At 35.5% G+C, this 17,620-nt stretch overlaps 2 protein-coding genes across 9 annotated transcripts in view; one reads left to right on the top strand and one right to left on the bottom strand.

The window, feature by feature from the left end:
- The window catches only part of LOC136837568 (BRISC and BRCA1-A complex member 1-like), a 76,101-nt gene extending 68,865 nt beyond the window's left edge, over nucleotides 1-7,236 (top strand). The window contains exon 7 of one of the 2 annotated variants that reach the window (XM_067102443.1): nucleotides 5,500-7,236. The gene's annotated coding sequence lies outside the window, so the exon portion shown is untranslated. Of the gene's footprint in view, nucleotides 1-5,489 lie in introns of both variants that reach the window. The other variant, XM_067102442.1, reaches the window with a different exon arrangement.
- jef (major facilitator superfamily domain-containing protein 6 jef) overlaps nucleotides 1,448-17,620 on the bottom strand; it is an 89,150-nt gene continuing 72,977 nt past the window's right edge. For 5 of the 7 annotated variants that reach the window (XM_067102431.1, XM_067102432.1, XM_067102437.1 and 2 more), the window contains exons 12-13: nucleotides 16,722-16,954; nucleotides 1,448-8,655 (exon numbers count right to left, since the gene is read on the bottom strand). In XM_067102431.1, coding sequence (XP_066958532.1) covers nucleotides 8,527-8,655; nucleotides 16,722-16,954 — 362 coding nt within the window. In that variant the 3' untranslated portion in view covers nucleotides 1,448-8,526. The remainder of the gene's footprint in view (nucleotides 8,656-16,721; nucleotides 16,955-17,620) is intronic. The other 2 variants (XM_067102434.1, XM_067102433.1) reach the window with 1 other exon arrangement.

The following is a 17,620-nucleotide window of genomic DNA, read 5'->3' as shown; positions in this document are numbered from 1 at the left end:
GATCTGACTACAGAATTAGTTTCTAGACCCACAAGAGGAATTTCAAACCAGTCCTTTCATGTCTCCTCCCAGAAGAGATGGTGATCTCAGTGATTCTCCTCCCAGAAGAGATGGTGATCTCAGTGATGGAAGTGCATCTTTCACTAATCAAATACTGGGTGTCTCAAAGCTAAACAAGTTCATGAAACATATGAGAGTCCCCATGCAGTCATCCAAGACTATTGTCAAGGCTGATTGGACCATTTCAATAATTTCAAGGATGCCTACTTCCACATTCATATCAATTTGGAAGACAAGAAGTCTCTCTCCGATTTGTATATGATGGAGTAGTGTGCTGTTTCAAGTGTCATGTTTTATACTAAGCACTTCCCTTCTGGTATTCTTGAGAGGTTCACCCCAGTTTTAGAATGGCTGCACCTACAAAATGTTAGAATTATCTTGTATTTGAACAGCTGGCTCATTCTAGAAAGTTCTTTGTAAGGGATTCTGAGGGTGAGAGGGTCTTCATTCACCCTGTCATGTATTTCTAATACTGTATACTGTATCATAACTTGCCTTCACACTCATTATCATTTCTGCACTCATGGATACCTCAGAGATACTATCCCCATTGTTAACTTTCCCTCGCAGTAGCTCTTTTCTTCATGGTTTCTGCCTTATCTGAAACTTAGATGGGTGAAATTTCAATCTAAATGTTGAGATCTGGGGAGGCTTTCATGTTTGTTTCTGTTGGTTTGATTTTTTTTTTTAATATAGTAGACTTCTTCCCTACATTAATAGTCTCTTTATTCTCATGAATGTTGTTTAGCTTAACTGAGGCAAGGATTCTGTATCTATCTCATCTGAGAGTTTGGTCTCATTTGAGACTGCAGATACCATGTTATGGATGTCCTTTCATTCTCATCATTTGTTTTGTTTTTGCATTTTTAGACTTTTAGAGGTCTGCCATGTAGGCTGATAGTTGATTGGATCATCTTATTTTCATTACTCTCGTTACAATGGAAGTATAGGATTCATTGAATTTTGTTTGCTGCCATCACATTGTGTTTTGCCTACCCAGTGCTAGTGAGCTTTTCCTGCTATCCTGCACTTGTTTTTTCCATGGGCATATTCTAAGGTTAGGAGAATGTTCTCCTTGACAGTGATGGCACCATTTTGCTGGCTTACATATTGGGTCATCACGGTGTTTTTAACGTTCTGGACATACTCTAACTTTAGAGCAGGTCAAGTTTCATCCCCAAACTCAAAACACTTGTAGTACTATAGTGTTGAACCTGTATTTCATAACCTCGATTCTCATGTGCACCAAATGTTATGTACTGTGGTACTGTTTCTACCCTGAATGTCATCAAAATGACGTTAACACTTATGAGAAATTAAGAACACTCTCTCTGCTTTGCATTTCAAAGTAAGGAATTAGTACTGAAAGGATAAGCGAAAGACCATAACTGAGCTACAACTGTCTTTTCTCTTTTCACAATGAACAACACAGTACATATATAACAAGACAATTAACATACATGTTATCAAGACAGCATCTGATATTCCACAAAGAAGTTTCAGCCAGTTTCAAAAGAATTGCTTGTTTTCATCAAAAGTTAAACATACATAGTCTGTATACTTTTGTGAATTATATCAGTGGAAATGTTTTCTGTTGATGGAAATACTGTATATTAAAAACATTCCTGTAGGACAAAAACAACCAACATTTCTTTGAAAATGGATTGAAATATAATTTTATGAAAAAAACTGACATCTTTGTATATACTGTATATCTACATTTACCCATGTGCTAGTGTTGTCTCCTTAGCCTTGTTCTGTGTCACTTCAACTTAAGCCAAGTTTTTTTTATGAACTTAAGACTAATCAATAATATTTTCATGTTAACAAACCATGAAGTGCCCTCTACCTCAGCCATTTAGGAAACTATTGATACTCGGGGCTTCATGGGCATGCAAACATCTCTTGATTGGAAACTTTTTCTATACATGTGACACCGCAACTTAATTTTTTTTTACTTCCCGTGATTATTCAATAAAAAACTGTATTTTCTAAGTTGACTTAAGACAGCTTATTTAGTTCTACATTCAACACTTATAATGAAATTGCTTTTAATATACATGTGGCAAACTATATACTACACACTTTACTTCTCTCTTGATACAATACTTGAGGTGCTTTATTGACATCTGCATTAAATACATTTTTTTACACTAGGACTTTATGATTCTTTATACACCATTATATTCATGTTGCCAAACATGCTTTCTCATGTATTCAAACATGCAGAACTTCATGAGATAAAGCCAGGGCTACCAGGGTATGCACCAGTCACAGAAGAAAGACAGGAGCCAAAAGACTCAACAAGACTAATAAATATGGCTTTGTCTTGTGCAGAACTGTTGTTGAACCATATCAGATGTAACGATGCTAGGACTATGATAGCCCAGGCTTTGGAGTTACAGGCATGATGGTGCAAACACACATACCAGACACCTAAAAAGTGCAAGAACAGTATGCCCAAGTAACAGTAATCGTATTATAAAACCTTGAGTTAGAGGCAGAGCATGAGGAGAACATGTTTAAGCCAAAATATTTAGGGGAGACTGCTGTAGTTTTTATTGACAAATATGTTACCTGAAAACTGTATCATCTTAACAAGGAGTTATAATTCACCATCTTTATATCAACTCAACTTTTATACAGTAACATGAAAACAGATATACAAGCATTGGAAAATTACATGACTTGTAATTCCTTCTAAGAATGGTTGGTTGGTTGGATGGTATAGTTTAAAGTGGCCTTGTCACAGCATAGGCCCTTGCACAGTAGTTGCCCACAAGTGATAGTAATTGAAGTGTTGAAGGAAATAAGAGGTCTGAAGTGGGGCTCTGGACTTGGATCTCCCAATCAGATTACCCTAACATTACAGCATGTTCTTTATCCATATAAATGATATGATAATGGAATCATATGCAGAAATTTTATACAAAATACAGTAATCTGAAGAATTAGAGTTCAGACCTTGAGAAATAATCATAATACAGTGCTATGTATTTGTTATATTTTAGTAAAACCTCTCCTCTCCTGTTAGGAATTTATATATTATATAGCTGTTCACAGATTTTTTTTCATGAAATTTTTAGTTTAAACATTTTTCACAAAGTAGAAGTGAATATGATCCCTCTTTTGGGATGGAGTCCTGCTTATGAAGAAGTTGAAAAAATTATCAACACAACTGAGTACGATGAAAGGAAATTTTTAATGTATGGGAGGACATTTTAAAGTAAAAGAACCCTTTCTTTTTCACTTTTGGATGTTTCCAGCATATTCCAACATCTCAGAGACCCCAAGAGATGGGAAAATTGTCTGTTCTGGACTGGCAAGTGCACCAGTTTTCACAATAAAGTTTAACTGCGCTGTACATTAGTAGTGCCCTTATATTGCTAAGTATTGCATTTCAAACATTTTTCTACCTCTTGGCTGTTGCATTCAAGTGACATAAGTATTAAAACTGACCAACAAAGTGGATATGTAAACTGTGTTTTACAGGATTACTTCATTGTAGCCATGCTTACAAGCACATAGGCTAAGAAACAATTGATATATCAATAATAAATTTTGTCAGAAAATAATTTCATGACAATTTGGTAAACTATACATCATATATACATATGTACCAGACATAATATAAAAGTTCACTAAAACAGAACATGGTTAATTGAGAGAGTCTTGTGTTCCTGTACCTATACTGTACTGTAAAAATAATACTGTCCCTCTACAAGCTACAAAAATATTTCCAAATACTGTTCTGTATATTTATATATCTTTATATATTTAACTTACATCTAAGATAAAAACATTTACAGATATGAGATAGAATTCAGAAAAACAGATAATTTTCTTTGTTAAAGTTGTGGTTCAAGATAGAATAGTAGGCACACTAACAAGTCACTGAAGCAGGAGAAAGGTCACCTTCAAACTTGCAAGAGGAATGTCGGTCACAGTTACAATGCCCCCTTGCATAGCATGCATGCAACTATTTTCCTTAAGTATCTGCTGGCTAGAAGTTTGTTTTAGGATGATGTTTATAAATCTTTTGAATGCCATTGACAAGCATCTTCTCAACCCTGAATCACAAATTTATTGATCTTTCTCCAGCATTCAGTATAGTTGACCCAAGAAGTTGATGACCTGATCACATTGATAAAGCACATCCATACAGTCATTTGTTTTAGAATAATCCAGAATTTTTATTCAACCATAGAAGCTTTTAGCAATTTAATTTTCTTTTTTCTGCTCCAGACTGTAAAACACTGGTATGCAATTTTTGAGAGATCCTTTCAAGTGACATGACCCCAATTAATTTTGTATTAGAAAATTTTATATTTTTTACAGGAGTAAGGAATCATTCCTACTAGCTTAAAAATAAATTCAATGTCCAAAGATTTGTAGAGTAAGAAATGGGGCAGTTATTCAAGAGTTGCACACCATCATATTATTTGTCAACAAAACTGAAATTTCTCATTCTAACAAACATTCATTCTAACAAACAATATGGAAAGAGAATATGTTAGTAGAAATATATAGGTCTTTTTTTGAAAGACATTAAGCCCAAACTTTGCCTTCATTTGAATATTTACCACAGAAGGGCAAGTTAATGGTTTTCAGTAATATATACAACATCAGGAATGATCTTCTCTTATCATTTCTGTTATTCATGGGGTTGCAAAAACCACCAAATGTGGCTCCTAAATGTTAGTTCAATACATGTTTCCTCATGCACTGCCTCCTCCTTCATATAAGGCTTAATATATAGAAGGAAGTTATGAAACACAGGTCAAACTGTCCTCATGTTTAATCTCATATCAACAGTTATGGGTTGGCTCTCATTTTAACAATTATGGATTGTATGTACAATATACAGTGAGAATGTGTGCCACAGCTCTTGCCACATCCACAGACTTCAGATTCCATTTCATTTAAAGTAAATGTTAGAAGCCTAAGTAATGATGTCTGGATATGTATTTTGTATTATTCAAGTAAATAATTTACAGGTACAGGAGCTCTGTAGTTTATAAAATCTTATGGCTATCAAAAACTGAGGCCAATAAGTTTAAAGATATATTGGGCAGTACTTGGAAAATAAAGATATAAATTGACCTTTTATTGCCAACGGTAAACGTCTGTATAGTGGCTAATTTTTACAATGAAACTCACTTTCTTTAAAGGGCTTCAGCTCATCAGTTAGTCTGATGTCAGATTACAATTGGTTGGTTTACTTATGTGAGCAGTAAAAGCAGTAACTTCAGATTATTCATCTCAAATCTTTTTTACATAGTTTATGAATGATCAAGGTATTTTTTCCTGTATAAGTTTTAGTTCCCTTTGCATAAAGAAAACATTTATATGCTGTAATTCCAACCTGTTTAATCTACATTAAGGCAGATTCCATACCTTACAAACTATGCACGTTATAGTCTCTACAGTGTTCTACAGATTTGACAGTGTGCAGAGGTGACTACCAGTGGTGATGCAACATGGTAATGATTAACAAGGAAGGTAGCTGCTGACAATCATTATATTTACAGTGAAATGATTATGTGTGGATCTCTCCTATCTGGGTTCCATAAGGGACTTCTTTTGCAATGAAAATTAAAAAATACTTTGTAAGTACAGAATAAGGATTTGTCATTTGATTACTTGATGCATAAGAAAGCATTCCCAAGTGTAGTTTTGACAGACTTAAAAAAGAAATGTACATAGATATTTCTTCTCTGCAAATAACTTTCCATTTCCTAAAGAGTTTCTTCTTCATTTTGATACAGGTGGATTATATCTATCAAATGTGGTTGTCTTTCTAATAGTAATATGATAACATACAAACAGTAGCTGTAATTTGTAAAACAATGATAAAATAGCTGTTTTTCAAAATAAATATAGTAAGGATACTTCTGGTTTATTGTACAAGTATTATTCTTTTTGTTTCTGATTGTATTTTCTTTTAAATTCTTTTTCTGCAATCAAAATGGATTTTCATCACTAAAATTTTTTGGTAGACTTTTTTCTTTTTCATACTGTATGAGGAAATATTACCATTGGTTTCAATGTGACAGATTCCAACCAACATGAGGCAGTTTACAAACTATAGATTATCTCTGATGTAATATATTTTATTTATCTATATTTTACCAAAGTCAAAGACAGCAATAAATTAGGAGAATATCCCTTTTGAGAGCATCTTAGTGTGATAACAGTTACAATGTTTGGTCTTAACATTTCTTATGATAGTTTATGTATTCAGTATATAAATACTAAATTTCTTGATCCCAAGCACATTTATTAAACAATTTCCACATTATTAATTGCATGTTCACAGTCTCTGAAGAGTTTCGAACATAGTAAATACCCAAAAACTTTTGCAAATCACCTAATTTTCTTCTGAAACATTCAGATACTATGTAGATTGAAATTTTTTTCCATACATGTGTGAAGAAGAGTTACATGACTGCACTGTTTGGTTGATGCAAGACGTGAGATATAAGACGTGTCAATATGCTTCCCACAGAATCTCAATATGCTTGAGATTCTGTGGGACTTTTACAGCCACTGCAGGCCAATATACGTTGCTTATTTTATAAAATGCACAAAAATCATATATTTAACAACTATGCATCACTTATCTTTCAAATACAAATCTCTGTATATACAATTTTTAAGCTCGAGTAAGCCTGAAAATTTAAACCTGTGCTTCCTGCTTAACAAAGAAATGCATTTTTTATGAAGTATTATCAGAATTTTCACAAACAGTATTGGTGCATACCTTAAGGAAAAATATGAACATTTCTTAATACAGGATTGAGTACTTAATACCAATACTTACTTAAACATATTTTATACAAAATTAATATGTGCAAGATTTTCTTTTATATAACTTTTAACCCCAATCACAGTTGCGGCTAGTGAAACAAAAAGATTATGATGCTGATAAGGTAAATTAAAAAAAAAGGCTTTGACATTATGTCCATGAATTCAGTTCCTTTTGCCAATAAAGTAATTACCAATACCCCTTTGTATTTCCTGTAACTTTTAAACACCATTAAACTAGTTCAGTTAAAGTTACATTTCCTGAGTGAATATTGAATATAAAAATATTTAAGTACAAACCACCCATAGAATAGTACCATCACCATCTTATGGAAAAAAGAAATCCTCAAATAAAATCTCCACATCTATTTTCTGGTTAATTTCTTTCTTCCCCTAGTAAGGATAAACATGAAATTTATCTTTTTTTCTCGAGTTCTGACTTCTAACCAAATGGAATAGAGCATTAAATGCTGAATATTTGGCACTAATCCTTAAAGAAGAATACTGCTAGCAATATTTTGTATGCCGTGAAAAATCATTGTAGAATATGATGCAAGTACTGCTGTATTTCTGTACTTCTAGATCTGACCATTTTTCAGGATTTTATTTTTGTCTTTTAAGAATTAAAATGAAAACTAACTTAGTATGCTCTATTGTTATGTGCTGTCATTTTCTTCTCAATGTAAATTTTTTTTTATTGATAACTGAATTTGACATTTTAAACTGGCTTAAAATCTGAGGTCTCTTATTCTTATTCTAGTGTTATGCACTTTTATTGTGCCGATGAAAGTTTAAGATTTAATATACAAAATCCTAATCATGTAAACTTGGTAATCTAATTAACAGAACTGTCAAAACTCTGCAAATATTAACTTTTATGACCAAATCAGTTTTGCTGTGAAACAAAAGTCAATAAATTTTTTTTTTTTACAAAATTAAAAAGGAGATCCATCAAAAGACAGGTTTATGTGCTTGCTATGCTTAATATCTAGTACTCACTGATGGAGAAAGGGATTTCTTTCTATAGAATTAAGTTAGTGTATATTTTACTTGTTTCAGATATGTTTTATAACTTTTTAACAATTAAGTTTATAGTCAAGACTTTTCACTAAGACAACCATTCTAACTGGTTATGATATTGCAATACACTAATACAGTACTCATTATTCTAATGTAAATCTGTCATTTTATCTGTATAACTAAATAGGATCACATCTTAGTGCCAAAAAACTAAGTAAGTTGCAGAGAGTCATCTTATGGAGAGAATGTCAGAACAAAATTCTCTGAAGAAATTTGAAATAGTACCAAGGTTATTAATATTGTGAAATGTAAAAGGATATAAACTGTATGCCACTATCACTTATATACAACCAACACCTGTGAGTACTTGAGTGTAATTATTTTCCTGCATATGTACACTTTTCTCTCTCTGATGCAAGAAAATGCTATACAAATTAAACAAAAATGTCCCTCATGAATGATTCTGGAGTTATGTTTACAGTATGCTCACAGAGAGCTGGAATGTGAGTTTAGAATCAAAATTTGAAAATCAGCTTAGAATTGTGGTACTCTGATCCTCCATGTCAGCCAAGAATTGAAAGAGCTGCATACTGTTTCATATTGTAAACTTTAGATCCTATAAATTCTTAGCAATTCAGTCTACCAGTCGTAGTCATGGGCGGTAGCTTGGGGCTGTGGATTATGAGGGAGTGTCATTGGGGCTGGCCCTTTGAGCACTTTTGACTCGCCTTTAATGTCAGCCTCACCATTAATAACATCATTGTAAGCCTGAAAAAAAAAAGGTAGGTATTAAAAGGAGACTTATTTTTACTGTAAAATCATTTAAACTTGACAGTATGTTAAGTTTCTCAGAAATAAACCAAATACTTCATTATGTCTACCTCATGATAAGTGTCATAAATACAAAATTTATTATTTTTAAAATTCTCACAATTACAGCCAGATTTCTAATGCAGGGTTTACTGGAGATAGTTTGTTATTCCTAGACTTTTAAATATTCAGCTTAATTCTCCAATGACAGTTCTCAGCTGCTTTGAACAAAGTAAATGTTACTCCTGTTGGCCCTAGAGCCTAACCATTTTTCACGTTTCTGTCTCTCTTAATCTTTTCAGACATACTTCCTACTGCCCCATCTGCAAAATCAACATAATCTAGTCCCTATTACTCTCATTGTCTGGGAAATTCTTGATCAATGCTTCTATAATTCCATTATTTCATTCTTTTTAACTTTTAGATTATACCTTCATCTTTTTATATGGTTTTCCCCGTTCATATCTGTTTTCTTATCCATCATCCACTGTGCATTTTTAAATATAATAATTGGTTCTTGTTGGATTCCATTACTCATTCATTTCCTCTTTTGCCATTGCCACCTGTATAACCAGCTCTGTTGCATCAAATGCATTCAGGCCTCCTGTCACTAGTATACAAACAGTATTCAATTCAATGTACAAGCCATATTGGAGTATCTTATTTAAACAATTTTGTGCTACGGAGATTACAACTGTTAGTGTGCATCATGAACAAGTGAACGCTCTTATAAGGACTGCCCTTGTAATACTCACCGTACAATCTAATATGCTCCCATGGTAGAAAATATTTTACTTCTCCTGAGGCTTGCCCTTCCATTACACCATGGTGTTCCTCCACTCTTTCTTATTGCTGTTTGTTCTTACTGGCTATTACAGATATCAGTACTTTTATACCCAATACTTAAATACTGAGTTCACCCCAACATCCCTCCAGTAATGTCCACATGGCCAATTTGCATTATTTTTCCCTTTGCCTCCTGTCCAATTACTGTGCGCTTCCTTTTGTTTACTCTGAATATTAACCCTTAATGGGCAGGACTCCTCATATGAGTATCTATAACAGGTTTTGGATGATTGACAGGAATCCTTGTACGAGGACCGATAATTGGGTATTGGTGCAGATACATACCTAACAGACGTGCCAATAACTGAAAATCTGCGATTTTCAGTTATCATCACGCTGTCAGAACAGAACCCCCGCCGATAACCGGGGACTGCCTGTATTAATATTATATATGTGCCATATGATTTGGCTGTATCGAGCAGGAAAGAGTTTCCATCACTTCAGTGGCCTGTAAATGACTGGCAACTTTAGACTCAACCCAGCTAAGTCAGTGGGCATCTCTGGGAGATCAGTATTGTTCTTGACTTGACTGGGGGATGTCTTGGTCCTCTCTCTCCCATGAGGTCTTTTTATTTATTTGCTCATAAATATACCCAGGGATTGCTGTTGGTTTTAGTTCTTATCTTTTATGATATGACGTCAGTTATAATCGTAATTTTGCAAAGAAAAGTACAAAGAGATATTAGAAAAAACATGTATACCTCCTGCATCTCCCAATCTTAGTAAATTTACGTAAATATTTTATAACAAATATACAGACAGTTTCTGGTTTACGACGGGCTCGGCTTACGATGTTCCAAGTTTACAACGCTTTTGAAATATATTAATAAAAAAATGATTTCCTGGGTTATAACGCACGTTCCACAGGTTTACGACGCTGGCAACGCCGGTCCGAAGGAAGAAATGTGGCTCCAGAATGGCAGAATGGTCAATTTTGGAGGTTTTTCTGTTGAAAAACTCAATGTAAATGCAGGATTCGTTGTTTTCAAGACACCCAAAGGATTAAAAGTAAGGTTTTCTTACGATTTTCGATGGTATTTCAGGCAACGCCAGTCCGACGACGATCGGAAGAAATATGCATCCAAAACAGCAGAAAGGTCAATATTTGGAGGGTTTTTATTATGAAAAACTCAATATAAATGCAGGATTCGTTGTTTTCAAGACACCCAAAGGATTAAAGTAGGGTTTTCTTACTATTTTCGACAGTATTTTGGATGACGCCAATCCAACAATGATCGAAAGAAATATACATCCAAAACGGCAGAATGGTCAATATTTGAAGGGTTTTTTATTATGAAAAGATCAATAAAAAAAATGCAGGATTCGTTGTTTTCAAGACACCCAAAGGATTAAAAATAAAGTTTTCTTATGATTCTCAATGGTAATATTTGGGATGACTCGGCGTCCAACGCATACGACGGAAGAAAATTCACATTCGCAGATTATTTTCTTAGAGCAATATTCACTAATTACTGATTTTTATTTTATTTTCGCATACGACGGAAGAAAATTCACATTCGCGGATTTTTTCTTAGAGCAATATTCACTAATTACTGATTTTTATTTTATTTTCATGACTAAATACATTTTTTTTGATGAAAAAATTATTTACTAATTTTAAAATATTATTAAGGTAACCACAGCTAGGTATCGATAACGTAATCACTTCATTCAATCTCTCTCTCTCTCTCTCTCTCTCTCAAATAACATGAATAATTTCACTTTTGAGATTTAAGTAAGGCCAACCGCCCATATCTCTCTGTCTCTCTCTTCTCTCAGTACTGCATATATCCTTCAAAGAATTATCGATTACTGTATACAAACATAAAAATATACTAAAATCCCATCAATGCTTGTGTGACAATTTTTTTTTATTGCTTTGACGTAGGCTTATGATGATATCGGCTTGGGGGATTAGAAGTAGCCAATAATAGAGCTCGTAGCAACCCCCTCTCCATGACGGTATGCTATTGGCTGGAAGGACTGACAGTAGCCAATAACAACTTGTAACAACCCCCTCTTCCCCTTCTCGCCCTCCTTGACGACATGCTATTGGCAGGAAGGGTGGGATTTTAACCAACCACAAAGCTTGTACCTCATGGGCTTTGCATACACTACAAAGAGGGTGCGTAACATTTGTTTTTTTCTCTCTCTCTCTCTCTCTCTCAGATGTGAAAGAGAGAGAGAGAGAATGACGGCACAAGAATTTTCTAAAAAATTTGTGGGAGATGGTGAGGACTAATCATGTTTGTATAACTAAATGACTTACCTAATAATAAGTGCTAATTTTCAAATATTAATAAGATTAAATAATAATAATAATATACTGAAATTACAACATTTATGCATTTTTAAAGTAAATTATTTCAATTTTTAAACAAAGAAATATCACACCCTGTCTTTTGCCCAAAGCTTTGAAGCTGTGGGGAGGGTGAAACTGTTGAATTACTTGACATTTCTGACTAAGGGCCAACGATCAGTTTCTTACTCTCTCTCTCTCTCTCTCTCTCTCTCTCTCTCTCTCTCTCTCTCTCTCTCTCTCTCTCTCTCTCTCCAAAAGGTAGAATGAGAAATGGAAAGATATATTGTAAATAGATACTAAGTTCAGCCCTTCACTCTCTCAGGAAAGGGTACTGCTAATTTGAGTCTCTTTACCTGTGTGTGTGTGTGTGTGTGTGTGTGTGTGTGTGTGTGTGTGTGTGTGTGTGTGTGTGTGTGTGTGTGTGTGTGTGTTCATGGTGTTTTAAAAATGCATAGTAAACGTAGGAAGATAAAGATAAAAACCAATTTTTTGTTGTTGTCAGTCGCAGTAAAGAGAAAGGATTAACATTCCTCAAGAGATTAAAGAGATAAATCTCTCTCTCTCTCTCTCTCTCTGGCTCTCGTACCGGCACAAAAATGGCTGAATGTAAGTTGCAGTGGTAATTCATCTCTCTCTCTCTGGTTGGAAAAGGGTACTAATGTTTAAGATGACTTTGAAATGATATTGATAATATAATTTCAAGGACTAATACAGTAGTATATAATAGGATAATAATTTAAGCTATATTTGATGTAGGATGAAACTTAAAGTAAAAATGGGAGAGCACTGTGAAATTCCTTTTCTGTAGATAAGTCAGTCAGTCTCTCTCTCTCTCTCTCTCTCTCTCTCTCTCTCTCTCTCTCTCTCTCTCTCTCTCTCTCTCAGAATGGTAAAATTTTGGATGCTTTTTTATGAAAGACTCAATAAAAATGCAGGTTCATAATTTTCAAGATACCCAAAGGATACTCAAAGGATTAAAAGTAAGGTTTTCTTACGATTTTTTACAGTAAACCTCTGTATTCGTGGGGGATGCGTACCACACCCTCCCTGCGAATAGCTGAAATCTGCAAATATTTAAAACCCCTCTAAAAACACTTAGAACGGCTATTTTGATAGTTTAAACACAAGAAAACCCCTCTAAAAATGCTTAAACCTAGTATTTTAATAGTTTCATCACAAAAAGTGCATTTAGTCATGAGAATGAAATGAAAATACAGTAATTAGTGAATATTTCTCAGTGAAAAATACCATGAATGGGCAAATTTTCCGCGAATAATGGGTAGATACTTTCCACAGAGAAATCCGCGAATATGTGAGCCTGCGAATCATGAGACCGCAAAAGGGGGTGTTTACTGTACTCAGAATTTGTTAAAGATTTTAGTTCTTATCTTTTATGATATTATATGAGCTATAATTATAATTTTACAAATTAAAATAAAATAACTTATTAGAAAAAACATATATAACTTGGTAAAATTTACGAGTGTTTTGTAAAGATGCCCCACACAGGGTTGTAAATAGTCACTTTCAACTTCCCGTGGAAGGTAGGGAACACTTTTTAAAACTTTTTTTCCTACACCATGTGCATTTATGCATATCTTCTGCTTTCCACTGATGTGTTTTTTCTTAAATTGGCCAACATTAAAGTTTGCCCGGTCTGGGGTTGATATATAATTAGCCCGTCCCTTAAGGGTTAATCCTCCCCCTCCATTCTATGCTTCCATCTTTTAAAAATTCGTACAATCTCTTCATCTGATTCTAATGTTACCTATGTCATCTGCAATAAGCAGACCCTTTGGGCCTACTTTCAGCAATCCTTTTGTAGCTTCCTCCATTTCTGTGATAAAAAATGAAGCACTGAATACTGAGTGCCACTCTCTTGACTCTAGATATTGTGATAAGATAGTGTTGGGAGGAGCAGAGTTTCCTGAGTGGTGCTGAGCTATGCTTGTCTCCCCATATGTAGGGCTTCTAGGAAGTCATGGTGGTGACACTGCTGCACTTACTATAACACTTCTTTGAATTCTGGTATTATTGGCAGCTCTGACATAATTGTGGAGTTTCCTCCTGAACGTGGCAGGAAATCCTCTTGGAGAAGAGCTTAATAGTCACATTGATGTAAGCACTAAGGCATCCTCAGACAGCATCTGTAATGGCAGATTGCCTTGCTCTGCGGGGGGTCCTGCATGGAAGAGGCCTGGTTGTTTTTCATAATCAGGCTGCTAGTTTTTCTGATTTTATAGTAAATTATGAGCATTTTCTTTCCTGGGTCTGTGGGGCAGACATTTCTTCTACGATGGTCCAAAGGATGTGATCATCTTCCTTGTATTTTTCATGAAAAATACTTGTCTAGAAGAGTGTAGAGTGTGATATCCACATCTTCTGGGGTGGCCAGATGGGTAAAAATTTTCCATGGTTCAGCTGATGCTTCTTGTGACTTCGTGATTAGTTTGTTCATTTCAATGAGGACCTGAGACACAATCCAGCTCTGCATGCCTGTCTGCCTAGGGAGAGCAGTGTGAGGGCCCTCCTGACAAATGTGGTGGTGGTAATCTGCTTGTACCCTTCAGGGAACTTGCTCTTCCTGTCCAGGGATGTTCATTAGTATGGTATACACCCAAATGATGAAACATTGCTCTTGTTCCACAAGGACATCAAGGAAGGGGAGGCAATGGTCACAGTGGTATTCCTTGGTGAAGCTGAGGCAGCTGTGAATGTGGAAGACTTGTCAAAGGCACTCTGTCTCTTCCCCTAAGTTGCTGCTGACAAAGGTGTCTTCGAAATAACAAAGAAATATCAGCAGTTTCTACATGGCAGAAAATAAAATAATGTTCCATGGCAGTTGTGTAGAAGTTGGCAATGAGTGCTCCAAGGGAAGGCTTCCTCTAGGGGTACATCTGGCCCCTGTGGGCAGAGAATGCAGTCATTTTTGTGAGGATTTCAAGGACACAGAGGGCATGCTCAGCAATGTTCTGAGATTATGTAGTAGAGTTCCTGTAGACAAAGTCAAGGATTAGCTGGATCATCTCATCTACAGGAACGTTGGTGAAGAAACTCAATGTCCATCGAAGTGATGAGTCCTCAGCAGAGATGCTGCTTTCATAAATTTCAGGAACTTGGTAGAAGACTTCAGGCTGTAACTTTCTAGAACATACAGGGTCAGAAGGGCTAATTTGGTATGTCAATATGACTGCTATGCGCTTCTCCCAGATCTGCCATGTCCTGGAGGAAGCCATCTACAACCATGTACGAGTTGGCCCAAATACTCCTAGTAGCCTACATATCAGGGAGAAGCCTAGCCTCAACACCACACAAGAAACTCTCGTAGAATCTTGTCTTCTTCAGTAGCAGTAGCAGTAGCAGTAGCAGCAGCAGCAGCAGTAGTAGTAGTAGTAGTAGTGGTAGTACATATCGGACTTAAATGCCATTTTTCTACCTGCCTGAGGCCCAAGGAGAAACGCCTTGAAATTGAGTGCTTGTTGGATACCATAAACAAGTATGAAGATCAGGGCACCCTCCGCACAACAGATACCCTCCAGCCCCTTCTCTTGGCCAAGCAAGCGGACCAGGCAGGAGCCACCTCCATCTGAGGTGAGCAACCCTCCCAGTACCACCACCACCCTGCCCCCAACATCCTCACGCAGAGATGGGTGTAACCATCAACGTCTGAGAGAAGGCTTTGCTCAGAGGCAATAATCCCCTGATAGCCAATCATAATTCAGCTCCCCTCCCAACAGCGATCTGGGGCCCTTTATACAATATACCAACTTACCGTAATGAGCCCATTCTAACAAGAACAAACCCACCCCATCACGAGGATAGCCGACAAGTCAGCAGAAACGTTGGTGTCCATGGAAAACTTCTAAAAAGATTCTCTACCACTTCAGAATGACTTCAAGATTTTAGTTACCGAATACCCACAACCTCCGCATGCATGTACCAGAATAAAAAGTGACTGTATTCAGAACTCCTGTCTCTCCCCTTATCCAGATTACTGTATGTACATCAGCCAGCTTTTAACAGATATCAGCCTTGAAGAAAAAAGAATAGTAAGAAGAATGGAAAGACTTTGTATAAAATTAATTCCACTGATGCTGCCATTCTTTTCAATGGAACATGCTCAAAAGAGGGTCTACTCCATTCATATATTATTATTATTATTATTATTATTATTATTATTATTATTATTTTTTATTGCCTTAAAATGTTAACACACAGATAAAGAAAAATGAGAAAGAAAATAAAAATCTGACCAAACAAAGTCTGCAATGCAAGTTAGAAAAACTACAGGAATACAGGAATGGCACATTACACTGTCTAGTGGAGCAGTATTCAAAATTCTCATAAGCATTGCTATCACCCTTACCAACAAGAGAGCCTTTCCACAGTTTTGCTTTAAAAGGAATGACATAATTCTGGTAGTATTAATTTGAATTTAATCAGTGTGGCACCTCCACAAAATGTGGATGCTGATTCTCTGCAAAGCGAGTAAGCGTAAATTTTTGGGGCATTAATACTAACCAAAATTCTCTGTCAGAGTAGAGCTTCATTAAGACAGCCAAGCAAGAAATCTAGCAATAGACTAAAAACATAATTGAAATCGTTCAACAAAAATGAAACCACCTATTTGAGTAGTTTGGTTCAGAATGATTAAGTTTCATGAAGCTGCTGATTTCCAGACAAGAGATTAATATTCCAGTAATGCAGAAAAAACATTTATCTTTTATACTGATACTTTCTCCCTGGTAATGGACCAGAAAAATATGGCCCTGAAAACAATTAATGACCAAAATTGTCAGAATCATGAATGACTATATATACAATAAATCACAGAGTGGTACATGCTACATACAGTAAATTTATCAGAGCAACTTACCTGGAACCTGTGTTTGATACTCTCATAATCAGGACTTAAATCAGGCGAGTTTATTGGTGAGCCTTTTTCAGGGAAAGGAGAGGTAGGAATGAAATAATTTCTAAAAGGGTTGGTGTCTGAAAAGACGTTAGGGGCACCATCTTTAGAGTAGTTGTAACCACCACCACCGCCACCACCACCCCCTTCACTTCCACCACTTTGCAAGAAGGGATTAGTAGTACCACCACCACCCCCTATGTAAGCAATAAGACAAGAGATAATAATTAATCTATAAATCATATCAAGCTTAAATGATTGAGAAAATAGAAAATCTGAATAATTTTTATGTTGCACAAATATGAAATCCTTTTCTTATTAATAATAATTGTTGTGTACTGGTTGGCTGAGAGATGAAAATAGTTTTAGACAAAGAAGCAAAGGTCTTTTTTATTTGGAATTCTGCTGCTGGAGGAAAATCCCTACCAAACATCAAATTAGCCTCGGCAAGCCCAAGCTACAGTAGTTTTCCCTGCTGGTGAGGTAAGGAGGAGGGGACCACAAGCAAAAATATAGTTTTTTATTTATATAACGTAAATTTTGTCAAATATTTATGTTCATACATGGACAAACTATTTATATTACTAGGGCAGCTATTATTTTGATGCAAGGCTTATAATGGGTTCATAAGATAAGGGGTGGAATATGTAATCAAATGCATCCTCAAGCAAGGGAATTCAAAATGACATTTTTATGATAACATAAAGTTTTGTATATACTTGACCAATAATTACTTGGCTAAGAGTTCCTACTCAAATGGCAGCTTAAATTTTGAAATTTGCGGTGGCGATTCTTTTGTTTTGTGTAGGTGACATGACCCCACCCACTTCCGGGGTAAGACAGAGGGACAACTAAGCCAATAG

The sequence above is a fragment of the Macrobrachium rosenbergii genome, chromosome 59 (genome assembly GCF_040412425.1).
Source record: "Macrobrachium rosenbergii isolate ZJJX-2024 chromosome 59, ASM4041242v1, whole genome shotgun sequence".
Classification (NCBI taxonomy): domain Eukaryota; kingdom Metazoa; phylum Arthropoda; class Malacostraca; order Decapoda; family Palaemonidae; genus Macrobrachium; species Macrobrachium rosenbergii.
This window is presented reverse-complemented; position numbering and strand designations above follow the sequence as displayed.